Source organism: Rhinolophus hipposideros (assembly GCF_964194185.1).
Source record: "Rhinolophus hipposideros genome assembly, chromosome: 24".
NCBI classification, from domain to species: Eukaryota; Metazoa; Chordata; class Mammalia; order Chiroptera; family Rhinolophidae; genus Rhinolophus; species Rhinolophus hipposideros.
The window spans coordinates 4,927,696-4,955,172 of record NC_138070.1 but is presented as its reverse complement, the minus strand read 5'-3'; the positions used below and the strand labels follow the sequence as shown (position 1 = coordinate 4,955,172).

The window sequence follows — 27,477 nt, the reverse complement described above, 5'->3', positions numbered from 1 at the left end:
GGTATCTCAGGAATCTGAAAATGGAACTACCCTATGATCCAGTAATTCCACTCCTAGGCATCTACCCGGAGAAATCCAAAACTCCAATTCAAAAATCTGTATGCACTCCTATGTTTATTGCAGCACTTTACACAATAGCCAAGATATGGAAACAACCAAAATGCCCATCGGTAGATGACTGGATTAAGAAGCTGTGGTACATTTATACAATGGAGTATTACGCAGCCATAAAGAAGAAAGAAATCTTATCATTTGCAGCAACATGGATGGATCTAGAGAACATTATGTTAAGTGAAATAAGTCAGAAAGAGAAAGACAAGTACCATATGATCTCACTTATATATGGAATCTAAAGAAAAGACTATGTGAATGAACTAATCAGAGTCAGTTTTGGGGACGCAGAGAAAAAACCGAGAGTGGTTAGATGGGTGTGTGGGAGGGGGTTGGGGATAAGGGGAAAGGTGAAGGGATTTGGAAGCAGCTGGTAACCACAAGATGGCCTCAGGGTTTTTCTTTTGAAAATTAATTTGGGGAAGGTATTCTATAATGTTGTAAAGATTTTGTTGGGTATCCGATGGACATGCGTCCTATTTGGGAGACCACCTCAGGGATACTGTGGATACCTGATCATGGCATTGTACATCAGAAGCTAAACATTAATGAATGCCAACTATAATTTTATATATATAATGTGATGGTTCAGTGTGAGGTCGGAGGGATAGTGGATGGGGGGAGGGGGGTTCACAGTATGAGGGATATAAATGATGAACGTCTAAGTATTACCTTGTTTTGTACACCTGAAACTAATAAATTAATTAAAAAAAAAAAAAATGTCATTTTGAGCTTATGTTCTGAGATCAGATGCAACTAACAATCTAGTACTTTGATTCAACTGCTAAAGAATAAAAAGCAGAATATATAGCATTCTTTAAAATCAGTTTTGTTTCATTTGTTTAATAAACTTGTCAGAAACCTCTGTGATTTAAATCCAGAAGCAAATGGGTTGTTTTAATATACATTCCATATATCAATGCCCATGAGGGCACATACATACAGTTCCATTAGAAAATGTTGAATAAATTTTTTTTTTAATTTGAAGAAAAGCAGAGTTCTATTTAAAAACAGCTGCCAGTCCTCATACCAAATCCATTATTTTTGGAATCCGTTTCCTTAAAATCAATTTTGATGAAAGAAAAAAAAAACTTAGACAAAATCATTTTAAAATACAAGCAATAATATGAAGATATTGTCCCTTCCCATTTAAATGCATTGCTACAAGATCACCTAATAGAGATCTTAATTTCTACCTGTTTGCAAGTTCCCAGTGTTTTTTATTTTATTTTATTTTAAAGGACCTGCCAACTCTCCTACCCTAACCCCTAGAGCAGCATGCTTGAGAACAAGGAAACACACAACACAGGTACCGTGACATCCCATCTGAAATGACCCAACCACACAGGGCTCATCCCGGAGTTGCCTCTGAGCAGCATCCGACATCAGCATGGCAGAGCTGGGAAAGCCCACCCTAGGCCCACTGACCTTTTGATGACTCGTGACTTCGTCCCTGCTTCTCCCCAGCTCCTCGGCAAGTTTCACGTTCTCCTCTTGCAATGCTGAAAGCTGCTGGGACTTCTGAGCGGCTGCCTGCTTTAGGGTTTCTCTGCAAGGACAGTGAGTGCAGGGTTACCATAGAAACAAGACAGGCAAGGAAACTGTGGGAGACGACCAGCTTCACAGCACTGAGGAAAATATATCTGGGTCACGTGAATGATAGGCTCTATAATAACAGGAGAGGCAGTGTTACCTACATGCAGGAGGGGTTCAATGGCTTTACCCTCTCAGGAGAAGGATCATCGCCCACAATCCTTACGTTTTTTTAAATCTAATAAACACTACATCCAGCCTCTCACCACCCACACTTACCTTACTTCTAAACACTCCCCACACAAAAAGCAATGCTACTACAAAATAAAGGACAAGTGAAATGGTGGTCAGTATTCCTCTTGTCTTTAGAACAATTTCCATTACAAAATTATACTAAAATCTACTATGTTGACAAAGGGATTTACTTTGCTGCCAAGGTACTCTGCTCGAACTGCATAAATGTGTAATCTGGTTTTTCTTTTTTCCTAGCAAATCAAAATCTAATGGTCTCATTTACCAGTTTCTGTCAGAATCAAGTGCTGGTGTGAATCTGAGTATACTTTTTGGACAAATAGAGGTGAAATCCCAAAGGAAATGCTGTTTTCTAGTGACATAACAGGTACATTCTTTTGACTATATCCTTCCCATAATGCTAACTTGTAATTAAGAAAACAAATAGAAACACAGGCTGCTAACCTATATCATGAACATCAGCATATAAAGTGTGAACAGGTAAGTATACGTATTAAGTATTTTCCCATTATTAAAATTAATCCAAAATATATTTCCTGAATTATTGTCCTTTGCACATAGACATTCAAAATACTTTGATCACTGGATTTTAGTTTATGCCATAGCAGGGTTTGATGTAATTATGAATTTGAAGTCTGTTCTGGCTAAACTCCATTTAGTGAGCTGTCATACGTGGCTGAGTTCTGAATCCAGTCATCTGGGTATGAATCCATCTGTTGATGCATGAACACATCTATTTTTAACTTCAATTGTCTAATGGGTGATGGTGCTTGGCATCTTCAGCTTTTTAAAAATTTTTAATTCTCCATCCACCAATAATACGCATACTGGGATGACCTCATAAAGACGTAGGGGAATAAATCTACACAAAAATTCTCTTAGCACATTACATTTGGCATTTCCCAGAGATGTTTATTTAGCAAGTGAAGGAAAACTGAGAGGAATTTCAGCCTCAGGTAATTAGTCATTTAAAACCTTTTCTTCCCAGGTGGTCACAGCCTCCTAGGGGCTTTTGGTCTCAGCGTTTGTGTGGTCTGCCAGTGAGGTTTGTCAACCTGTTTTCTCTATTAAAGACTTTCATCTGTTCAAGTTTTTTTTTTTAAAAAAATCCTTGGTTTCTATTAAGAGCCCATAGTAAGGAAAATTAAAACAAGGGGTCGAAGAAATATCAAAATGTTCTAAGTATTTGTTCAACGTTTTAAAATCTACAAAATGCTTTCATGTACATTTTCTCATTTAATCCTCAAAGCCTAAGGAGGCTCGTGTTATTATTACATTTTAAAGGTCAGAAAACTGAAGCTCAGGGAGCGAAAAGACTTGCCCCAAATCATAAAGCCAGTAAGTTGTAGAAGCAACAGAACTGGACTTAAAACTGGCAGATGGACCTTCGTTGTGATTCGAATACAGAAATACCTTTTTTCTTTAGCGCATAGTGGGTACATGTACTTCACAAAGGAAGGAGGATGTAAGAGCCCAACTCCTGGACATATTTTAAGGAATAATTTTTAAAGTACCTACAAATATAGCTACTTTTCTTTCTACATGAAAAGGTATCTTCAAACAGAAAAGAAGACTGTCAGTTTCAAAACTGAGAAGCAAAACAAACATTGTTAATATTGACTTGCGAACATTCTACTTATGAATCGATCATAAATCTATTAACTGCTGTGCTAAATATATACTCCAGACTTATCACTGTGCCAGGTGAGTAAAGACAAAAATTAGATTGCTTATATCATTTTCCCTAAAATTCAATGTTATACAACAGAGAGAAACCATTTTATTCTCTCTCTCCAAATAGGAGCTGGCTAACCCAAATCAAGAATTTTCCTAAAACCAACCTTGTAGGTAGCATAGAGGAAAAGGAACATTTAGTTGTAAGTGCTGGGTTTCCAGTGTAAATGAAGGGCAATATTCTACAAGAGACGGTTCCTATTAGACCCCTGTCTGTATCAGTATTCCTCTAGGAACTGCAGTCCTGTCAGATGAGGGGACCACCAGACAAGCCCTAGGGGATGTGAAGAGCCCCCTATACATGCTAAAGCACAGAAGAACAAGCAGCTGCTCATTCTCTAGCTTTCAGCACTGAGGAGCTAAAGAACAGTAAAATGGCTGCCTCTGGAGAAGCACTGTTCCCACTTCATAGTACATTTCTCTCCGATGGTTCCTGAGCTGTGGCCACGTCCAAGGCAGGGTACAGTTAGTCGCTGGGGGCGGGGGCTCTTTCAACCTACTCCTCAGACCTCCCTGCACCAGTGAGGAGCTCCTGACGGATGTCGCTGAGGGGTGGGGGGTCTCCCACTGCTCCTCCTTCCTGCTCAGAATCCCGGCCAGGTGACTGACAGAAGACTGACTGCCTCAGGTGTGGTGGGCCAGGAACAAGGTAACAATCGAGAGCAGCCTGGGCTCTGTCCACCCAGTGGTCTGGCTCCTCCTCGCCTGAACTACTCCCCTCAGGGATCAGAGATCTGGGGACCACGGCCCAGGGATGAAGGCAGGCCAAGGTTAGAGGGGCAGCTGGGGGCCACAGTCTTCTGCTCCTGATTCTCTCTTTCCACAGCACGAGGCTAAGCTTTTATTATTCACTGTGATCCTTCAAGGAAGGGGCATAAAAACAATTTCTCCCTTAATAGAGGTAGAAGCACCCCACACTACTGGGGGTGGGTGACATGACATATTTAGTAAGGATGCTGAACACACAGATCTAGGCCAATGTAAGGCCCATGGCAGGAGACTCTGACGTCAGATAGTAGGGAAGAGGAGTTTTCTCGAACTCCCAAGCTCTCTTGGCTTGGCCCCGTCTGGCCCTGCCCATTTCCTAGGACCTAGGACGGCCCCGAGAGCCCCGAGGTGGGATCGGGATCGCAGTGGGAGGTTGGTTAGAGAATCTCTTGCTGCTCAGACCCTCCCTCATCAGCTACCTGTGTGACACAAATGAACTGAAGTCAGCTTAATGCTCCAAATGTTCCAGGTTAGCATAACTACTTGTGTCACGGGGGGGAAAAAAATCCTGAACTGTACTGAACCCACCCTCTCCGCACTGATCCTGAACTCATTCTCCCATCATGGTGACCATTATCTCTGTCACTGGGCTTTGGCAGGCGAAGCAGTTTAAGCCTCTCTTGACGGCCATCATCACAACTGTAAATTTATAAATCTGTGTATGTGGAATTATTGGGAACCTTTTACACATCATCTAGAGAAGTATGAAAACTAAGACTGAGGAAGGGATCAAGCACCAGGAGTAGCTCAGATGAGGTTATTTCTAGGAGGATTTGAAATACTCTCAGAAGAACCAGACAGGTACCAGTTCAATCCAACCTTGATCAACAAACAGTATTAAGGATGGTAACTCAGAAATGGCAATTTGGAACTGATGCTTTTGTTTTCGTTTGAACCTCATCTATTTGTCTGATCAGAACTGTAAATAAATAATATAAAGCCTTGGGGGGGGCAGGGACCACATATAATTCATCTTTGTATCCTTCCTAGCTTAACTGTACCTCACGTGAAGGACATGCTCAAATGTGTATCGGATTCACTGGCTTTAAATTTTTAGTTTCACATAGTTGACGCAGTATAGTTCTCAGAATAGAAGAGCAAAATGAAATCTACATTCTAATTATCATGAAAAATGCCAGATAAATAGCCATCTGCAATGATTATTAATAACCAAACTTGAAAGGTGGTGTTGACAAAGGAAACGTGGACGGCCTGTAGGCCTGAAGTCTAGCAACCGTCTGATGGGTAAATCTTGATTAGAAAAAGTCTTCCAAAATTCTGCTCATTTCATTTCCATGGCAGAAATTTGATGACTCTTAAAATCAAGATTACTGATAATCTCAGTAATGCTGCTTTTGTTTTTCTATAGAAAAGGTTTTTAAGAATTTATTAGTAAAGGGTCTGATGTTTCCAAATGTTAAGATCAGCTTTATCGTGTAAGCATCCTCCTTAAAAAAACTCATTCCACTTGTATTTTTATGAGGCTTTCCAAAGTCACATTTGAATCCCAAATGTTCTAAATCATTAGCCAGCACACATTTCAATTTGATCCCTTACCTTACCTTACCTATAGTTCTGACTTGACAGTGATTATAGGGGCTACTTTTCAGGTATGCAATAGCATTCTGGGCGGCAGGAGGGTGACTAGCACTTGTTACTCCATGTACTTGCCAAGTATTTATTAAAATAACTAGCATTATTTTCACTTTTGTGATTTTAAGTAAGTTCCACAACTTCTCCCAAAGAAGATAAACTTACATTTCTTTCCTGAATTCTTCCATTTTTTGATTCTCTACAGTCAGAAGTTCTTTTGATTTGTTCAGCTCTTCCACATTTTTCAAGTTGTTTTCTTTAAGTGTATCCAACTTAAAGACCAAGAGAAAAAAGCTTGATGAAATTATTTCATTTTCCAATGACATGACAGGACAATGAAAAATTATTCATGAATAATGCATTAAAAAATAGGTGAAATTAAGTCACTTGCAAAAAAAGAGGCACCCGGGTGAAGAGATTTCAAATGACCAAGTCTGTTATAAACTGCAAACCTCCCCCTTAGATTTAGTCAGACATTTCCTCTAAACCTGGCCAAAATGTCAAACTAAATTGCATCATAAATTAAAACTAAAGTTTCCTTTCACCTTGTGTATAATTCCTAATATGTATCATTGAACTTGCTATTTAAGTATGAACCATCTTAAAAAACAAAAAAAAGAAAGAAATTGCAACGGCATGACATTAGTAAAGATTATTCTTTGTAATGAAAACAAACCCCCTTTCTTCTCCACAGACTAGCAATTTAGGATATATTTTTCAACATCAGTACCAAATTTACATAGTCCTCATTAAAAAATTATTTGAATCAAAATATTTGTAGATGGGAAACGATTTAGTTATCCATCTGAACTTCAATCTGAAAAGGAAAAAGTCATGTAGTGAAGACTGAAAGGCATTCATACATATTCAACCCATCGTCTGCCCAACGGGAACGCAGCCAGCTAAGGTCTGGCCCCGGGCAGGAAATCCAGGCACGTTATAGGAAAGAGTGGGGATGTGACCAACCACAGGCTCTGGCAGGGGGCTAGAGTTCTAGGTGCAGAGTACCTACCAAGGACGAGAGGTCACTATGGGCCACCCATTACACAGGGTGTGCGCCTGGTACCAGGCTGGCTTTCTGGGGCTTGTTTGGTTATCACCTACAGGAAGAGATTCTTTTGCCGTGTCACATGTCCTCAGTCAGGAGTCCTAGAAAGTGTCTCACTAGTTTTTATACCCCCATCTTCCTTTTAACGCCCTCTAACATTTCTAGATTTACAGAACAAGAAAATCAAAATATCACAATGGGTCTAAAAAATGATTCATCCAATCTTGTACTCAGGCTCTAATGAAGATACCAGGCATTACGTTATGGAAGCACACAATCCCCCCCGATTCTATCCTCAAAGGTTAGAGATATTCCCTAAAATCTTCTATTTCAGCTTCTAATTTTGATTATCATCTATGTTTTTTTAATGCTTTTATATTTTTAGCTTAAGTCTTCTTCTCTTAGGACTGTCAGTTCTATAAATGTACTCCCTTCTATGTCAAGTTTTAGTTACCTATAATTAATCTCAAAATGTTCAAGTTTTTTAGATTTCCACCTATGACCTTCCGTGATGAGAAGGCCTTGTTTTTACAGTAGTCATTCAATGTGGCTATCCCTTTCCCTGCTTTGATTCCTAAGGTCTTACCTGCCAATAACTTTAAAAAGCACCCGAAGTTCTACAGAACATCATGTAACTATTTGGATGACTATTTGTTTAGGATTTAGGTGATATCTTTCCAAAGAAAGAAAGGTTGGTATGAGTTGGGAAGGTAGGAGGAAGGAAATCAAAGAAGGGTATAAGAATGAGAAACGCCGCTTTTGGACAGAATCAAAATTATCTTGACACCACAAATTTGTCCAAGACCCAGAAGTTACTAGTGCAAGATAACACAATAGGGGAAAAGTACTGAATTAGGCCAGGAAAAGGCCTACGTCAAACTCAGGGCTGAGGAATGGAATTTAGTGGCCCAAAGTTGGGACGAGTTGAGGAAAAAAACGTAAGTGATCTAAGATAAAAGATACAAAAAGTAGAGAATGTTATCAGTACCTCTCTCATTAATTCTATCACTGAACAACTGTCATAAAAAGCCATGTTATTAGGGTTTCCCCCTCGTTCTTTAAAGGTTGATCCTACTAAATAAGTAATGAAGTAATACACTTTATTTCATATTTTCATGTTTTTCGACTGTTGTACATTCGACTCTGCTAACATTAGATCAAACCTGTACGAGGCCACACTTCCAAAAATAAACAATCCTGAGTTAGTGATCAAACATCCCATGAAGTCGATAAGCTGTCCTTTGTACAAAAAGCCATTTAAATCTGATTACTTCATTCTGTAGTTTTTCATTTGTTTGCTTGGTATCCTCCAAGGAGGCCAGAGTTTCGGTCTTCTCTTTGGTCATCTGTTCCATTATCTGCACGGCATCTTCTGCTGTTTGAGCAGCCTAAATACAACAAAGCAGTGTGAGAAATGAGGACACCCCTCACCGAGCCCATTAGGTTAATGCTCAGGCAATGTCAGTGTCTGTGTGGTGAGGGAATCACACAGAGATGGTGAGCCAGCCACCACCCAATACCAAACCAACAGACTAAGTAAGACATGAAAGGTCTTTACGCCCACCCCACATACAACGGGGTGACATACCCTTTTCAGGCCATTTTTCAGTAAGCCAATTGTCATATGCAATTTGCATAATTTCAACCCCTCTAAACCTACACATTCCAATGCCACTTCAAAGTTACATTGACAGTCATGCTCATCACTCTGGCTTATGTTTGAGAGAAACGTTCAGTGATGATAGAGTAACATCCTTATAGAGCTGAATTTTTCTCTTAATCACACTTACTGTCATAAGTTTAAAATATTATTCTTGCTATTTCAAATTTGGGACTTTTCAAATCATTCCGAATTTAGGTTGGGAATTGTTCAAATAAAAATTATTTGGGCAATTATAATGTAGGGTTCAAGTGTTTAATGAGAAGCATTGAATGGAAAAGTCTATGAGAAGCTGTGGGTATAATGAATACAAATACGCCTGTGAATAAAAAAGATAATGTGTATACAGAAATAAACCCTTAGCTGACAAGATATAAAAAATACTCATAAAATGAATTAAAATCTTTTTAGGCACTTGCTTATAATTTCATGTGGTCTAATAAAGCTTATGAGAATTCTGCCTTATATCTTCCCTATTACCAGCCATGGAGGTTTCACTGGAATCTTCCAATTCCAAATGGATAAACAATGAAACAGTTAAAAGCCAAACAGAAGATACTATATACTTCAACATGTGCCCATTTTACTATTGTTCTTAAGCCTTTAAGAACCATAGTTGACTTTTTCATGAAAATTTCCCCTTAAATTAAAAAATATATCCTTGTTATTCACAGTTTACAATTGTTTCTAATGGAGAGAGACTGCTGCAATTAGACATTTAGTAAAGAACTGCCCTTTCGGGTGGCAACACATAGCTTGAGACCTCTAAGCAAGTGATTAAATGGGGTGGGCCTCCTGCGCGGCCAATCGGTTAGTGCGGTGTTAGTAGTCCAGGGGCTACACACCAAAACCTCCCACTTTACCGTAAATGACTGAAGACTCTCGAGCTCTCTAATTTTAAGAGTGAGCTTGCTCTTGTCTTTCCTCAAAATACGGTTTTCATTTTGAGATTCTAGGAGATTGGCTGAAATGTGGCTGTTGGTTTTGGCTAACTGGCTAATCTCTTTCTGAAGGATGAAGTAGTTGTCAGCCAGCTTTTCCTTCTCCTTCAGGAGCTCGTCCTTTTTCAGTATCATTTCTCTCTTCTCAGCCAGCAGGCTCGTATTGTCCTGCATGGCCTTGGCCCGATCGGCCAGGGTCACCTCGTGGTTCAGCCGGAGGTCATCCAGGATCTTGGTGACAGAGCTGTGCAGCTCCTGCAGCTCTAACTTGGATGTGGACAGGCAGGCAAAATCGCTTTTCAGGGTCTCTATGTTGGCGGCGAGTCGTGCCGTTTCTGCATTTAGGAGTTCCTTTTCCTTAATTATCTCCACCATTTTTTGCTCCGATTTAGTCTTCTCTTGGATTAGTGCAAAGTTTTCAGATTGGAGCTCTTTCGTGCACACTCTTAACTCTTCCAGCTCCTGCTCCAGGAGCGCAGCTCTCCCACGGAGCCTCTTGTTTTCATGCAAAGATGATTCATTTTCCTTTGCTCTGTCTTCTTTCTCCAGGATTAAGGACTGCTGCATGGTCTGGAGCTCCTCATTTAACTTCTGACACTCCTCTTGCAGGTTCAAGCCGTCCTGTAGCAACATGTTCTTTTCAGAACAGCAAGTCTTGAGTTCAGCGTTCAAACTCTCCTTTGCTTGCAGGATATTAGTGTGTTCTTTTTCTAGTTGCTTTTTGGCATTTTGAACCTCTTTCAGCATCAAAGACAGCTCACATTTGGTGGCTGCCAGTTCTTGGTTTTCCTTCTTCCTCTCCTGAAGCTCTTTCTTCAGAGCATTGAGATTGCCGAGCAGTTTCATCTTCTCATGCACAACGATTCTTCTGTTTGCAGACTCTTGATCGTATTTCCTTTTAAGCTCTCCCATGGCTTTGATGGAATTTTCTCTTTCTGCAAGTAAATCTCTGTTTTGCATTTCCAGCACAGACTTTTCTTTCAAGAGACTATCAAGCTGCTTTTTGAGCTTAGTAATTTTCTGACAGGCCACCTCCTTCTCAGAAGTTAGGTAAGTGATCTTCTCATTCAGGCTCATCTCAACACGGGCAGCCTCTTCTAAGCATTTGTTGAGCTTTTCAATGATGATACTATTTTCATTTAGAAGTTCTTCTTTTTCGGCCAAGAGCCTTCTCTCAGATAAGGCTGAGGTTTCCTTTTCATGCAGAAGCTGGATGCACTCAGAGTCTGTGATCTCCCGACTGGTCTTAACTTCTTCGAGGAGCTTCGTGAGGCTGGTATTTGTAGCCTGAAGTTGCAGAATCTCTAGCTCGGCCTTCCGCAGAGCTTTGCCAGTGTCATCCAGCTGTGCGTGGAGCCTGCTGGCTTCGGTGCCGAGCAGCTGTTTGTCTTGGAGGGCAGCCACCAGGCTGATGTTCAGCTTCTCCTGATCTTGAAGCAGCACGTCTTTCTCGAACTGCAGTTCTCTGTTGTCCTGAAGCAAAGTGTCTCTTTCTACCTTTAAAGCCACGCACATGTCATCAAGACCTGACTGCTTCTCTAACGCTGCCTTTTTCTCGGCTGTGAGATCGTCAATCTCCTGCACCAAGGTTTTCTGATCTTTGATGAGCTCCTCGTAAGAGCTCTGAAGCTTCTGAATAATCTCATCTTTATCTTTAGCCGAGGCAAGGTTTTCGGTAACAAGCTTCTTGATACGACCTTCCAGGCAATCTTTCTCCTCCCGATTCTTCTTAGACTCAGCAATCAGATCATCTTTGCTGAACTGGAGTTCTTCTATGAGTGCCTGCAAGCTTGCTTTAGAAGCTTGCAAAGAGTCATTTTCCATATTTATCTTCAAGAGTTCTTCCTGTGCAGTATCGATTTCTTGAAGCAGTTTCTCTCTCTCAACAGCCAAAGCTTCATTATTGAGCTGTTCCTGCTGATAAAGCTTTTCAGCACCTTGCTTTTCTCCCAAGACTTTCTCTTTTTCTAAATTAAGAGTTTCATTTATTGACCACAGTTTCTGTTGGTCTTCCTGAAGTAAAGTTATTTTGGCCTCCACCTCTACAAGCTTTGATAAAAGAGAACCTTTCTCTAACTTTAAAGCATTTCCCTCCTGTGCAAGAAGGTGCTTCTCTGATTTCAGACCCCTCAGCTCTTCTGACATTAGTTCAATTTCTTTTTTGGCTGATGTTAACAAGTAAGTTAGCGACTACAGAAACAAAAGATGGAAAGAATGGAAACAAAATGAAATCAAGCAGACAAATGCAAGCCCAAATAACTTAATGTAACCTATGTCATAAAAATTTTTTAATTTTTACAGTCAATGTCATAGAAACTATCTAGATAACAAAGGACAGAAACCGGATGAACAGAGCCCATAGAAGGACACCATAAAGCAGGTGTAGCTCTGCAAAGTGCTGATATAATTATTAGTTTATCTTTGAAACAACTTTTGAAATTATTCCTGATCTCTACCTAGAAGATAAAAAAGTAGTTTGATTTTGACATCAGGGCATAAGATTATTTCCAGCCATTCCAATCATCCAGTAACTTCTATCGTAGAAAGGATGCACAGAAAAATCTTTAAAAATATAATCCAGGGGCAGCTGGATGGCTCAGCTGGTTAGAGCGTGAGCTCTCAACCACAAGGCTGCCGGTTCAATTCCCACATGGGATGGTGGGCTGCGCCCCCTGCAACTAAAGATTGAAAACAGCGACTGGACTTGGAGCTGAGCTGCGCATTCCACAACTAGACTGAAGGACGACTTGGAGCTGATGGACCTTGGAGAAACACATTGTCCCCCAATATTCCCCAATTAGAAAAAATACAATCCAAAGAACTACAAAAAGTGAATATATTTTAAACAAAAAGAGGAGGGAAGTAAGAGCGGGGGAGAAAAAACTGTTGCTTTCAAACTAACTGCAGGACCTTGCTTACTAAAAGACAATCACTGGCCTGAGACTGATTTGGTCCCAATATTACATATAACTTACTAAAAATACAGACTAATTTGCTAGGCTTTGGTGACCAAAATAAATGGGTTTTAAAAAATATTATATCGGTTTATAAAATAAATTGACCATAATTTCTATACCAGTGCTGTCCAGAACTTTCTGCAATGGCGTAAATGTCCTGTGCAAGGTCCAATACGGTAACCACTAGCAATACAGTGAGCCCTTAAAGTGCAACTATGGAGCTGAATTTCTAATTTTATTAAAATTGAACAAGTTTAAATGTAAATGGCCACACATGGCGGGTGGCTACTGTACTGGACAGCACAGCTAGTAAGTCAATGGCTCTTAAAACCAGGGAACACAGAGGGTTTGGGGTTCCATGAACCGGACATGTTACACAGAACTTGTTGGTCCCAATATTACATATAACTTTCCTAGGAAAACCTCTTAAGGTTTCATCAGATTCTCAGAAGAGCCTGTGAGCCTCTGTTCTTGACAAACACAGAAATCAAATAAACAGACAACTCTGGATGGGGGAACAGCCCTGACACTTTAAAAAAATGACCCTTGTATTGTAAAAACAAAACATAACAACAAACAATAATCATAAGACTTTACACAAACTACTAGAATGCTGTGGTCTGCTCAGGCTGCGACATTTTAAGGGAAACACTAAAAAACTGGAGTCTGTCCAGATAAAGATAACTGCCAAGACAAAAGATCTGGAAGTTGTACCCAGTGTTAAATGGCTCACAAAACTGGAGATGTTTTACCGGGAGAAGAGAAAGCCTTGACGGCTGGCATGCAGGAGGGAAAAAATGTAGGCATCTTACATATGACACATATTATGTCATCGTCCACCTAATTCATAAATTTTAAATGGGATTTGGGTCAAGTCCTACGAATGCTCTTTTGTATTTTCTTTTTACTAAACTCTATAAACATTTCTCTGGCATATTAAAAGTAATTAAAGATAAGTACTTACTGTTCTTTGAACAAGTTAAATAGTAGTAGGAAAAATTATATAGGAGTAGGGAGGCTGAACTTCATTAAGTTCTCAGAGTCAAAAAGTACATTGGGGCATAGATACAATCCTGACACCACAAAATGAAAATCAATATATCTAATTCTACTCTCTTTAATAACGGGATGTTTCCTCGCAGCCCCTGAATACAGCTTCCTTGTCAGTAAGCTCATGGTGCCCTTCTGGGGCATATGAAGTGCTCTCTGGAGTCCTCACTGCTAAATTTTCCTTGGAGAGCTCTGTTCCTCCAACCAGGCTCCACCCCCTGCTCAATTGCTTCACCTGGCCTCCACCTTTTGCTTTTCTGCAACATGTCTCTCCTAATGCTAGCGCAAGGTGGCAGCAGGATGGCCAAGATGAGAGGAACATGCTTTCCCACAACAAAGAGTCTGTTACAAGCAGGCAGACAGAGCTCAGGCAACAGAAGACTCTCTGTGACAGCTGGGGAACAAGCAGCAGAGGGGGTGATGGCCACTCAGGACGTTCAGAGACAAGCCCTGTGGCCATCACCAGCCCTGAGAAGAACCGCGGCTGGTACAGAACACTTGAAGCCGTAGGGAATGTGACTGGCCCTGTCATGCCCTTGGCAGGTTAACACTTGCCAAGGCCACTGAGCTCATGCCATGCGCTGCTCCTCCCTCAGCACCCTTCCAGCCCGACGCAGAGCTAGGTAAACTAATGCAATGACGGAACTCTCTCCATAACATACTTTGACTTCGTCAGCTTGTTTTTTCAGTTCCACCATCTCCTGCAACAAGTCACTGTTCTCCTTTCGTGCAGCCTTCAGCCTCTCCTCTGAGTCCAAGAGCACTTTCTGTAGGTCCTGCATGGCTTCTTCATGTTTCGCCTTGGTCGCAATACTTGCTTCTTCATACCTGGCTTTCAGCTCTTGACACTGGTTGTGGCTCATTTCTATCTTCTCTTCCTGCAGAAACCCCAAGTGAAGGAGTAAGTCATCTCGTCATAGTTGTACCACCCCTCACATTCCATGCCACTCAATAGTCCCATGTATTCTCTCCTTACCAGGTTCAACAATTTTTCCAGCAATTCTTTCTTTTCTTCCTCATGATTTTTAGCTGCTTCTTGCTGGCTCTGTTCAGCTTTGAGAGTTACTTCCCCAATACTTCTCTGCAGAAAGCTTACATTTTCATTCGCCTTTGTAAGTTTTAGCTGTAATTCTTCTACATTTCTAGAACAAATTTCAATAAAAGGTGTCAGATTTTTCAAAAGAATGCCTTCACTTCTAGTTACACTTAAAAAGATACTGTTAATAATAATTGTATTAATCATTATAAATGTTATAATTAATAATATGTGAAATAGGCACACAAAAAACTTGCCCTGAAGAATAATTTTAACAATTTTGAAAGTTATAAACATATGATTTAGAGTAACAACTATAATTGTGAAAGTTTATTATTTTATGTGAGTAGATCAATCAGGAAAAAATGAATAAAAGCTAAACATACTAAAGGATTGAGTATTTAGAAAGTTTCAAAATTTTAGCAGACTAAATTATCAAAATCTCATTCTAGTGCCGCTTAAGACCAGAACGTATAAAAATGATGACAAATCATTTGAAGTTCTAGCTTAACAATAACCCTGTATAGAAAAATGTATAGAAAACGTGGGACATCAACCTAGACAATGGGCTATCAAGGGAATCTGAGAACAGAGAGGGGAGACTTGGGTGTTCCTCTGCATTTTATGCCCCTAAAATACCTACAGAAATGAACTTCTCAAAGGCACCAGGCCACAACCACCTGTGAGGCTGCGCCCACCTCCACGCCACTCTGACCGCCGTGGGCCAACCAAGGCTCAGTTGCCAATCACCCACCAACGCTGAGGTGTGTGGGGATGCATGGCTGGACAGAAACATAACTTTGCCAACCATTAACACTTTCAGAATCACAAATCTAAGGGTCCTAACACGGTCTCTAAAAGTTTTTGCCTCACACAACATTGGATTTTTTTACAGTAGTTATTAAAAGGAAAAAAAAAAATCAAAGCAACAGGAACCTCAGAGTAAAGACAAGAGTAGAGGTAAAGATAAAAGAAGTGCTGGCACTGAGGATGGACAATGGAGCAAGGGCTCTGGGCCCAGCCTGCCTAGACCTGAAACCTCAGGCAAGTTACTGAACCTCACTAAGCCTCAGTTTTTCTTTAAAATGGGAACAACAATACACTCACCTCATAGGATTAGTATGAGAATTAGAAAATATATTCTGTATGAAGTTATTAGCATAGTGCATGGTGCATACCAAGCCCTTAGTAAGTGTTACTTATCACTGCATTGAAATAAGTTTAAAATATCTTTAACTGCCCATAAAAGATGTTATTGCCATTGATAAATGACTGCCTTTTCTTTAAGTCACCAAAATGTCTACAATATAGTACTCCTTAGAAGGTTAAACAGTTGATTCAAGGCTATACTGAGGTAATAAGAGAAAGGAAGAGACAGGAAACTTGAAAACGTTACAATCCTGAAGACTTGGGCTCCTCTCCTGTGTGGACCTTGCTTCAGAGCCTCACCTCATGCAGGCACCCAACTGGCATTCATACGTACCTTTCTTTTAGACGTAATTCATCATTCATTTTGGTCAGCTGAGAAGAATTATCTCCTGACATCTTCATTATTTCTGCAATGTCATTTTCCAGCTTTTCTTTTGCCTTCATCAGTTGCTCTTCTCTTTCACCTCTCTCTCTAAATTTTGCCTCCATCTCTGAATTTTGTATAAAATAAAAATAGCACTGTTGTGTTATAATTAATAAACATTTACTGACTGCATCTTGTACGCCAAGCCTCGCTCTGGGAATATTTCCATATAGCAATCCCTACCCTCACAAAAATTAGATTCTAGAAAAGAAGACAGACACTAAAGAAGAAAATAAACAGTATAATAGCGCTAAGTACTAAGAGGAACAAAAATACAAGCAGAGAAGGGAGCTAGAAAAGAAACTGGGGAGGTTAAGTCTTAGATAAGGCCTCTCTCAGATGGTGACATTTAAGTAAAGACCTGAAGGAAGGGAAGAGGACTACAGGCAGAGGGGAAAGCAAGTGCAAAGGCCCTGAGGCAGGAACATGCCCGACATGCAAGTATCACCAAGGAAGCCGCAATGGTTGGAGTGGAAAGAACAAGATAAGAAGCAGTAAAAGAGGAAATCAGGGGAAAGGCAGGGCCTGATGATGGTATGGACCATCGCTTTTACTCAGAGAAATGGGAGCCACTGGGTGGTCTTGAGCAGAGATGTGCCACGATCTGACTCAATGCTGAAGGATCGCTCTGGCTGCTGTTCTGAGAACAGACGGAAGGGGACAAGGGCAGAAGCAGGAAGACCAGGAGGCCACTACTATGATGGCTAGCTTGGGCCAAGGATAGCAGTGGGAGTAGTGAGATATGGTGGACACTGACTTATTTGAAACAGGGCAGAGAGGATTTGCTGAAGCTTAGAGACTTCAAACAAGTATGTTATCACATTACATCACCATGAGTGAAGAGGTTATACCTGAACAGTAGACACATTATCGTAACATATTACAATGATCTCAAATCCTAGGAAGCCTGCTATATTTAGTGTTTAGTAACCGGGGACATCTTCTTACCTGTTAAATTTTCTCTCAACTTCTCCAATTCAGAAGACAGCGCATTAAACTGCTCCTCTTTTTGATGTAATTTATTTACAGTTTCTATTTAGGATAAAGTTACAAGTTTAATATATTTCATATTTAATAAGCTATCCAGAGCTTGGCTGTCTTACAACCGAATCAAATCATATGCGTGAGATCTGAGGTCACAGGAATACTAAAAAGCCCCATGACAAATCAAACCACTATATAAGGATCTAAAGGAGCAAGCACGCATCTCTTTTGTCTCCCCAACTCTGTACATCAGGCCGGCCTCCCCAACCCTGTACATCAGGCCGGCCTCCCCAACCCTGTACATCACGCCGGTCTCCCCAACTCTGTACATCAGGCCGGCCTCCCCAACTCTGTACATCCGGCCGGCCTCCCCAAATCTGTGCTCCAGTCAGCAATTTCCTCTTCCACTTCAAACTCAACAGAGCTATCAATGACTGAAGCTTAAGTAAGAGAATACTTCTCCCAAGTATACTTCCATTTTAATATAGAACAAGCTTTAAACCAAGAGGAGAGACGATTAATGGGGTTTGAGGCTTCAGGAAGCCAGTGGACTGCAGTGTAACTGTGCTGCAGGAACTACAGAGGGCATGCCCTCTGTGTCCAGTTTAAGACACGAGATCCTCCAAGCGGTCTGCTCATACTTGAGTCCCACATACCTTGCATACTTCTCTGGACGGAGACCGCCTCCTCTGAAGCAGCAGAGAACTTTTCTTTCTAAAGAAAAAGAATTAGATATTTAGAAAATAGAAAGATTTCAAATTATAAAAACTAAAAGTTTCAATCAGTTATAACGACAATGCTATCTGCTTTCTGTTGCTGGCTTTTTCCTTAAAACGAACATACTTAAAACATGGAGGCATCAATTACTACCATTTGCACATTATGCACATGTCTGTGTGAGGGAATGAGGTCTGCGTGTGTGTGCGCACTCCTGGGTGTGCAGGTATCTGCACACACGAGTCAGGACGCATGCTTATGTAAGTGTATGCAGGCATGTGTACAAACGCGGGGCCCCGCTCTCTTATCCATGACTTTCCTTTCCCATAATATGTGGGTGTCACAGGCACTGCTCATACTTATAGGCCTTGATTAAGCTCAAGTTTCTGATGTAGGAGGCAAGGTGAAGGAAGAACAGTTGAGAAAAGGTAAGAAAAAAATGTCCTACAACTTGGGATTAAGGAAAGAGGATATGGATGAAAGGAAGAGTAATTTCCTGATGTGGAATAAACTGAGTTGTAAGAGAGAATTCTTTGGATTTGGTTAGACAGCGCTCTGCCCTGCTAACAGCCATGCCGATCGCCCAGCACGGTTTCCTGACTTGCTGGCATGAGGAAAGTAGGAGAAGGCACGGGGCAAGACCTCATTATACAGGAAACCTAACGTGTTAGGTGTACCACTTGGAAGGTCCATGTGTTTAGGAAAACTAGTACTGAATAACATGCCAAAACAATGCATTATCAAAGAACAGATTATTGTTTGGAAGTACAGTAGGTCCCCCTGATTTGTTTTGCCTTCCATGGTTTTGGTTACTCACAGTCAATCAAGGTCCGAAAATATTAAATGGGAAATTGCAGGAATAACAATTCAATAAACAATTCCTAAGTTTTAAATGGTGCGCCATTCTGAGTAGTGTGATGCAATCTCGTACCACCCCGTTCATCCCGCCCAGACGTCAATCACCCTCTGTCCAGCATGTCTAAGCCGTATACACCACCTGCCCATTAGTCACTTGGTAGCCATCTCGGTTATCAGATGCACTATCACGGTGTCTCAGTGCTTGTGCTGAAGTCACCCTTATTTTACTTAATAATGAGCAAGAGTAGTGATGCTGGCAATGAAGCCGTCAAGTGCCTCTTTTAAGTGAAAAGGCGAATGTTCTCAACTTGATAAGGAAAGGATATGTATTTTGGGGTACTAAGATCTACAGTAAGAAAGAATCTCCTGTCTGTGAAATTGTGAAGAAGGAAAAAGAAAGCTGTGCTTGTTTTGCTATTGCACTTCAAACTACAAAAGTTATGGCCACAGTGCCTGGTAAATGCTTAGTTAAGATGGAGACTGCATTACATTTGTGGGTGCAAGACACGAACAGAAAACATGTCTCAACTGACAGCAACGTGTTGCACCAGAAAGCTTTGAGGCTATGTGAGGACTTCAGCAATGAGGTCCCTGCAACCAGTGACCACATGCACATATAACTTTTATTATGGTGTACTGTCGTAATTGTTCTATTTTAAGTTATTGTCAGTCTCTTGCCTAACTTATAAACTTTGTCATAGGTACAATAGGTCTGTATGTGTAGGAAAAAAGTATTACCTGCGGTTTCAGGCATCCATTGGGAGTCTTGGAACATACCCTCCACAGATAAGGGGGTCTACGGGAATACCTACCTTTATTGCTAGTTTGGGTTTGATCGGATTTCCCTCAAGGTATTTACTAGCCAGTGACTAATACCCTCAATTTAAATCAATACTTTAAAAGAGAAAAGAAATAGGTGCAATACTTCTTTCTTTATGGAGATTTTTGTTTTTAAACAGCAGCAACTGAAATGGCCAGAACAGAAGAGGTACTTACCAAAATCTGAAGTTCTTTTTCCAAAGCCTCTTTCACTCGACTGACTTCACTCAAGTTTTCCTGAAGGTTATTAAGCGTTAGCTCTTTTCCCTGCAGCTCTTTGGTAATGCTACTAGCCTATCATACAGAATTACGTGGTATAGAAGAAAATAAACAAAAACAAAAACAAAAAAAGAATGAGAAAGAAAAAAGTAAACAAACAAAAAATTTATGAGAAAAAAAAAACAACTAAACACAACTGAAAGGAGTAAAGGCATGGGGAAGAAGTTGTTTTTTTAACTCCAAAATACCAATCAATGACTTTTCACACGGTCCGTTCTAGATATTATTGCCTAACAGCTATTTTGAGATAGTTAAAAGAGTGTTTTTCTATACCTAAATTTGGAATATCAGCATGATCTAAAGCAGAAAGTGCAGATGATTACTTTCTGAGTTAGTTGAGCAGTTTCATTGTCTGGACTTTAAAAACCTTAAGATAGGAATGGTGGATACATGTGGTCTGTGTTATCATTTTCTGTATATGCCTCGAGTACCTCAGCATACAAAATAAAATTTAAAAAAATCTATTAGACAACATTCATTAGAAATGGGCTTTCACTAAATCTTGATTTAAAAATGTGGACCAACCATTAACTACATATTCTCTACTAATTAATTTTTGTGTTTTGATTGGTATTTGGGAACCAAGTGAGGAGATTTGAGAAAAATTTCCTATAATTAGTTTGTCATCTTCGACTAAGATTATTTAGCAATTTTTGCTCCCCTCCCCGCATTTAACCATCACAGCCCCTCCTTCTTTGCCAACAGAGCAACTTCTCCCCAAAAAAGCTCAGAACATTCAGCATCAATACCAGTACCTCAACTAGTGGCAGGAGGGCTGGGAAAGAGTATTCATTCCCCAAGCAACCCTTAAAAGTGAAGATGACATTTAACAAGGCTAGTGAGTAAGAAATGCAGCTGGGAGTGTTTTTCATATCATTTCCTGCCTTGACCAAAAGCATACTTGTCCAGTCTTTCCTCAAAAAAGCAGGGAATAAATTGTATTCCCCTTGTGACACAGAAAAATCTCCGGTGAGACGTAAGTGGAATTGCAAAGGGCTCCAGGCTCTTAACTTCACTGAGAGTGCTCCTTATCATTACATGTTCATTTACAACAGTCTGGTAGCACTCAGAGTTCACATTCGATTTTTATAAATAACCTTACAGACAAGGCAATTAATTCTGTGGGGAGATGATTTGATGAGTTTCTATCTAATTCATTCATTCATTTACCTTAACACCATCAACTCAGGCAGTTCTCTATTTTAAAAATAGATTATTATAGACTGGAACCAAGCTTAAACAGGAGATCACAGAACAGCCAGAGATAATATACTGTCCAGATTAGGAAACCAAAATAAATTCACATAGTTGAGCCGCTAGTTTCTCTAATCTCCTCCAATGAAGGAGGAGAAACCATATTCAAGACACTCAGAAGACACCATGCTCAACTGGGAAATTTGTTAGCACCAAACAGTTGGTTTCAATTAAATAAGGAATTTGGAGGATGAGTTACCTCAACTAAAAAATAACGTACAATGCAAAGTAAGAATAACGAACAGAAAAGAAAAAGATGGAGGATGTCAATACAAACCTTGCCACTTTCAGCATTCTTCTCAACCTCTAAATTTTTAATCTGTTTCTCAGCTGCCTCAAGCTGCTGTCTAAGTTTCTCGATTTCCGATTTACCTTCGGAACTGGCTTTCTGAAGGGCATCAAGATCCAAGATCTTTTCCTCGGCAGCCTTGAGCTGTGATGTAAAATTATCAATAACCTTGGTTTGTTCACTGCATTTGGCTTGTAGTACCTCTAGCTCCTTTACCTTTATTTCAGCTTCCTGCAATTTGTTTAAGGTGTCTTCCATTTCTACTAGATGCTGATCTTCTGCTTTGTCCAGTTTCGATTTGATGGCTTCCAGACTGTTCTCTTTCTCTTTAATGACTTTCATCAGCTTAGCCTTGACGGCTTCTATCTCTTTGGCATGAGCCGACCGTTCCGAGTCATGTTTATTCTGCAAATTCTCTATTTCGTGCTGGTAATCCAGTCTCACTTTCTCTATTTGCGTTTTCAACTCAGCCAGTTCCGCTGTCTCAGTTCCAACGCCCTTGCTGAAGGACACCTTCAGCTCCTCCATTGCCTGCTGGTGGGACGCAATGGCCGTTTCCAGCTTGGACTTCCACAGCGCAATCACGTCCGAGTTCTCCTTGTTGGCATGATCCAGCTTGCTTTTCAGTGACTCGTTCTCTTTGGAAAGCTTCTCTGTGGCAGCCTGAAGAGCCTTCATCTCCTTCTGATGAGTTTCTTCCCGGGCTCCAAAATGCTCCTTCAGAGAAGCGACTTCTTTCTGGTGGTCAGTATGGCTGGCTTCTAACTTTTCTTGCAAAGAGCTTATCTCTTGCAAAAGGGACAGTGACATATCAACATCCCCAGCAGGCTTATTGGACTCTAGCCTTCTTCGCAGCTCAGCTACTTCCTGTACTTTCAATGCTAGGTCTTTTTCTAGTTCCATTATACGAGACTTTTCTGATACTGTAGCCACCTATTAACAGCAGTCCAAAGAAAAAGAGATCTTTTAAATAACAAATCACAGACAACTTTCTTTAACCTTGGAGATCTTTAATAACTATCCCATCATCGCAAGGCAGCAGTCAAGCCACCAAGAACGCCTATGTGTTAAACTGCCTCTAACTGAGATAAAGGCTTAAGCCCAATTCTGGTAGCTCCGATTCAAGTCTATAATCTTTGGCAAACTTCCACCATTCTGAGATGCTAAAGGAATCTAAAATTGTTATTGAGTTGAACTCACTCCAAATATATTTCTTTTTCCTCCAAAGAAGCTTAAATCAGGGAAGTACCGTGTTTCCCCGAAAATAAGACGTAGCCAGACAATCAGCCCTAATGCATCTTTTGGAGCAAAAATTAATGTAAGACGTCTTATATTAAAATAAGAGTGGGTCTTACATTAATTTCTGCTCCAAAAGACGCATTAGGGCTGATTGTCTGGCTACGTCTTATTTTCAGGGAAACACGGTACCCATTAACTGATAATAAGTTAATAGAAACAGTAACTTTCAAAGTTCTCAAATATATCTACCTGCTGGAATAAAGACTCCTCCTTATTTTGCAAGTTTTATCTACCCCGCTTCACGTAGGATGTGTAAATGCTTACTGATCTGATGGGTATGATTTGAAAAGACAGTGGTGTCCAGTATAGTAGCCATTAGCCACATATGGCTACTGAGCACTTGAAATGTGGCTCATCTGAGTGACATGGGCCGTAGGTGTAAAGTATACATCAGATTTTGAAGACTTAGGGAAAAAAGAACATAAAATATCTCGTTAATTTTTATGCTGATTACATGATAAAATGATATTTGGGATATATTAGTTTAAATAAAGTATATTACTAATTTCACCTGTTTCTTTTTATCTATTAAAAAAGTATGTGAATGTACCAGAAAATTTTCAATTATATGTATGTGGCTTAGATTATACTTCTATTGGATAGCACTGGCCTAGAAGGTATAAAACTATCCATTGAATGTTTCAATGAATACCACATCGATTAGACAATAAAAGCCTCAATAGGATGACGACGAATTTATTAACCTTTTTAAAATGGCAAAGTAAGAATGATTACTTACCTGTGATTATATGTAAGAATCTTACATAGAGTGCTCCTTTTAGACTGTGTAATTCTGCCAGCATTTTGATGTACATACCTGGCTCCCCTAACCCAGTGGTTCTCAGACTTTAATGTGTGCGAGAGTCACCTGGGATGTATGTCTGCAATGCAGGTCCCTAGTTTTTCACACGTATTTTGATTCTATTTCAGCTCTGGGATATTACCCAGAAACCTGCTTCTTTTAAACAAACACGTCAGGACTAAGAAAAACCCTTTCTTAACCTGTGTCCTTTTATTCTTAGGAAATTATTTCCCTCTGCTACCTGTTGGGCACTCAGTTTAGTATACAAAATCTGTGGGAAATGGTAGCCTCGGGAATAAAAATTAATTATTTGACTAACCTGGGAAATAGAAGGGAACATGAATGATTTAGACACACCAGTGAGCCCCAAATTTCAAGGAACAAAACTCCTCCAGATTGCAACTCCTCCCCCTCACTGTCTTTATTGGGACAGAAAATAACAGACCTGCTGCCTTTACTTCCTCCACCTACCTACAGGCTGCGATATCGATAGACTAAAATGTCCACAAAAGAATAGGAAAAGAAAGCATTTTGGTTTCCAAAACTTCATAATTGAGTCATTAAATATTTCAGAGCTGACTATAATTGTTGTATTTCAGGGTTATAGATGCTTCAGGTTAAAGATGTTAATTCACTTATATACTTTTTTTCTGGGGTATGGAGGGGTAGTTCAAGAGTTTGTTACCACAAAGTGAGGTACAGAACGTTAATAAACCCCACTGCCAGAAAGTCTATAACATAAATAAATCCAATAGGACTACAGTTCTTAATTAGTCAAATTGAGGAAAGGCCAAGTAAAAAAATACGTCAAAATAATAGCGTGATTAAACTTTATGTAGCACTTCTATTTCCCAATTTCTGCCCTCAGGCAAAACTATCAATGTGTCTGCCTCTCCTGTTTGATTAAGGCCATAAAAGTCAGGTATCGTTCTTATTGTTGTTAATAGCTGTACAGCACCAAGCAGGCCATCTATAAACTGGACTTATTGGCTTAGAGACATTCGAAAGCACTTCCTAAAAGCAATGTAGGTGGTATGAAACTTATGGTTCACTGGTTAGTTTCACACTTGGCAAACCAAGAGTGAGGGTCAACAGAAGACCGACTTGTTCTAGAATTATAACAGCTTGAATCTGAAATATTTGACTAATCCATGCTGTGGGGGAAAAAAAGAAAGCATCAAAGTTGTTTGCTGACAAAGCAGTTTGGGAGAGGAGTTCAGAAGTAAAAAAATATCCTTACTTCAACAGCCAATCACACTAAAGGAGCTCAATCTAATTATTAGTCCCTTGTATTTCCCCGATCAATCGTGAGGCTCTCAGTAGTGAAGAAACAGCATCAGGATCTTTTTTTTTAACCAAATACACAGAAGATATCTTTAGTTTTGAGGTCAGCTGAGAACACGTTCTTAAAAAATAAAAACTTATGATTTCGAGAAGAAAAATCACTCAATTATCTAGATTTTTAGACTAATGATTTCTCAATAAGAGAAATTTCTAAAAATGCTAATAATTCAAAAGAAAAAATCAGGATATCAAAATTTGATCAGAGAGAGTAATTTCTGAAACTGTAAAGTTAAGGATCTGGGCAATTTAGCCATTGGCAGTTAAATTCATGATTTAAAAGGTATATATACATACACATTTCTTATATGTAAATGACTCAGATTATTTCTTAAATCTTTCAGCACAAAACTATTTCTACAACAGACTCCTTGCTGTGGTGGTTAAGAGCACAGACTGTGGGGCCAAATGGCCTAGATCAAATCCTGGCTCTACCTCAGTAGTGTTAGCTGTGTGACCTTAGGCAAATGATGTAAACTCTTTGTGCCTCAGTGTCCTGAGCTGTGGAATGGGACAACACTACCACCTCACTCCTGGAGCTGTGGTGAGACTGAGTAAGTTAATACTGGTAAAGTGCTGAGAATAGTGCCTGGCAATGAAATAAGCACTACGAATATATATGCTTTAATACACATAAGCAAAAACATGTGAAATGTAGTGGCTCCAAGGGCCAAATACAGTGAGTTGGGGTTTGTACGAAGCCATTCTGTTCCCAACACACTTTTCCCTCCTGACCACTGAGATTTCAACCTCCTGGGTGATGGAAAGGAGAAAAATGCAAAGAGAGATCAGGTATCAAGAAAAAAAAGATAACTGGGGTGAAAGTCCTGAACTCTCATTAAAAAGAACCAATGTTTCAATTCCCTTCCCCCAAGAGGCCAGGGAACAAGGCAGTAAAAGAGAGCTAAAGTAAAACAACAACAAAAAATTGTCTAGAAAACCCAGTAACTAGGAATATGAGAATAAGAGGACAATTGACTGCTTGTGGAGAACTGGAGAAATGTATTTCAAGGCATTCATACAAAGGACTTCAATGCAGCTGCGGACTCCACACAGTGTATACAGCTGTTGAGTTTCTGATCTTGATTTTGGTTGAGTTACCCGAGGAATGAGTCTTTACCTTTGACGAGAGATTTGAAATAAACCTCCTGTGCCTACCCATCTGTCTCAGCTCATGAACAGTATCAAGAGCAAACTCAGGTTGAACCACTGGGTCGAGGCGGAGGCCAAGGCACATCACCCGAGGTGTCCACCCTTCACATCCATGGCTCTGCTTCATCAAACACTGAAAACCATTACCCTAGTGTCTTCTAACTCCCTCTGGAGTTTGTCAGCTTTGGTCTTTTCAAAGAGCAGGCTCTGTTCAAGCTCCTTAATGCGGGCATGCTCCAGTTTGGTCTGCGTCTGTTAGTAAAAAGGAAGAGGAAGAGAACACAACAGTGCCACCATGACATGCCAGCACAAGAGGAGAGACAGCGGCATGCAGGCTGAGCCACCAGTACCTTCCGCCGAAGGATGAACAAGAAGGGTAATGGAGAAGGGAGAGGATGGAGGTGAGATGAGGAGGTTGGCAGGGAGGATGAACAGTACAAATGAAAGCATGAGGTGGACAGGGGACATGAGCTAGTGTACTGAGAAAGGAACAACGGGAAACACGAGGCAAGATGAAAAGTGTCAGACGCATGCAGCCAAATATAAGTTATATTGATAAGTGAAGTTTATCAGCACAAATTAGAATAGTTAATATTCCTCTAAACTATCATTTTCCCTCCTCCCCACAACAGCTATGTGACATTAATGTGTATGTAACTGACGCAGTGACTTTAAAAAGTAGACTGACCCTCAAAATGGTCACTATCACCTAAATGTGGAAAAGGTAACGTCCTAAGTCTTGTGAGTGTTCAGTAAATCCCTTACAGCAGATCCTTGCCCTGTGGCATACAATTTGATGTGAACAAGGGTCAAGTACGAAACCTAACAAAGGGAATCTAAAACTAAAGCTCAGAAAATCATTCAAATGGCTTTTGCTGGGGCAAGTGAGAAGGATCTGAGATTCTTAGCAACAAGTCTCACATCTGACAGGCCCGGAGCCACTGAAGCTCTAATTTCCTTCCAACAGTGGATTTGCCAAAGGCTATTTGTCACCAGAAGAAAAAAAAGAAGAAAAAAAAAAAAAAAAAAGGAAGGCAGATTTACAAAGAGAAAATTTGGTAATATGCTCCACAGCCTCCATCCCTGAGGCTCAGAGCGGGAGAACAGGCCGGCCAGAACTGGGCTCTTTATCTTGACCCTCAGATGAAGTAGTTCTTATCAGCTCAGAGGTAAGAAATGGTGATGCAACACAAACGCATGAGTTTCAGCAAGAAAAGCTGGTAAGATCCTACCCACGTTTCAAAACCTCTGAGATTCCCCATCATACTCACTTAGGTGTAACCTGATGGAGAACCCGGAAGGTGATCTCTTTCTAACAGGTTTAAGTGCAGCAGACTCTTAATCAGTTGGAAATAATTTAGGTATCAGTCTAATGTACTTCTTTCCCATTCACCTGTCCTACCCAAAAGGTTCAGCATAATCAACTG

General features: G+C 40.2%; 1 protein-coding gene across 11 annotated transcripts in view; it reads right to left on the bottom strand.

Moving 5' to 3' along the window:
• CLIP1 (CAP-Gly domain containing linker protein 1) overlaps nt 1-27,477 on the bottom strand; it is a 103,789-nt gene that overhangs the window by 21,956 nt on the left and 54,356 nt on the right. For 4 of the 11 annotated variants that reach the window (XM_081036387.1, XM_081036390.1, XM_081036391.1 and 1 more), the window contains 11 exons: nt 26,198-26,302; nt 21,445-22,389; nt 19,812-19,928; nt 17,897-17,954; nt 17,205-17,288; nt 16,167-16,323; nt 14,624-14,789; nt 14,310-14,525; nt 8,311-8,427; nt 6,157-6,263; nt 1,540-1,660 (listed from right to left, as the gene is read on the bottom strand). In XM_081036387.1, the coding sequence (XP_080892513.1) occupies nt 1,540-1,660; nt 6,157-6,263; nt 8,311-8,427; nt 14,310-14,525; nt 14,624-14,789; nt 16,167-16,323; nt 17,205-17,288; nt 17,897-17,954; nt 19,812-19,928; nt 21,445-22,389; nt 26,198-26,302 (2,193 nt within the window). Of the gene's footprint in view, nt 1-1,539; nt 1,661-6,156; nt 6,264-8,310; nt 8,428-9,562; nt 11,831-14,309; nt 14,526-14,623; nt 14,790-16,166; nt 16,324-17,204; nt 17,289-17,896; nt 17,955-19,811; nt 19,929-21,444; nt 22,390-26,197; nt 26,303-27,477 lie in introns of all 11 variants that reach the window. The other 7 variants (XM_081036393.1, XM_081036394.1, XM_081036396.1 and 4 more) reach the window with 5 other exon arrangements.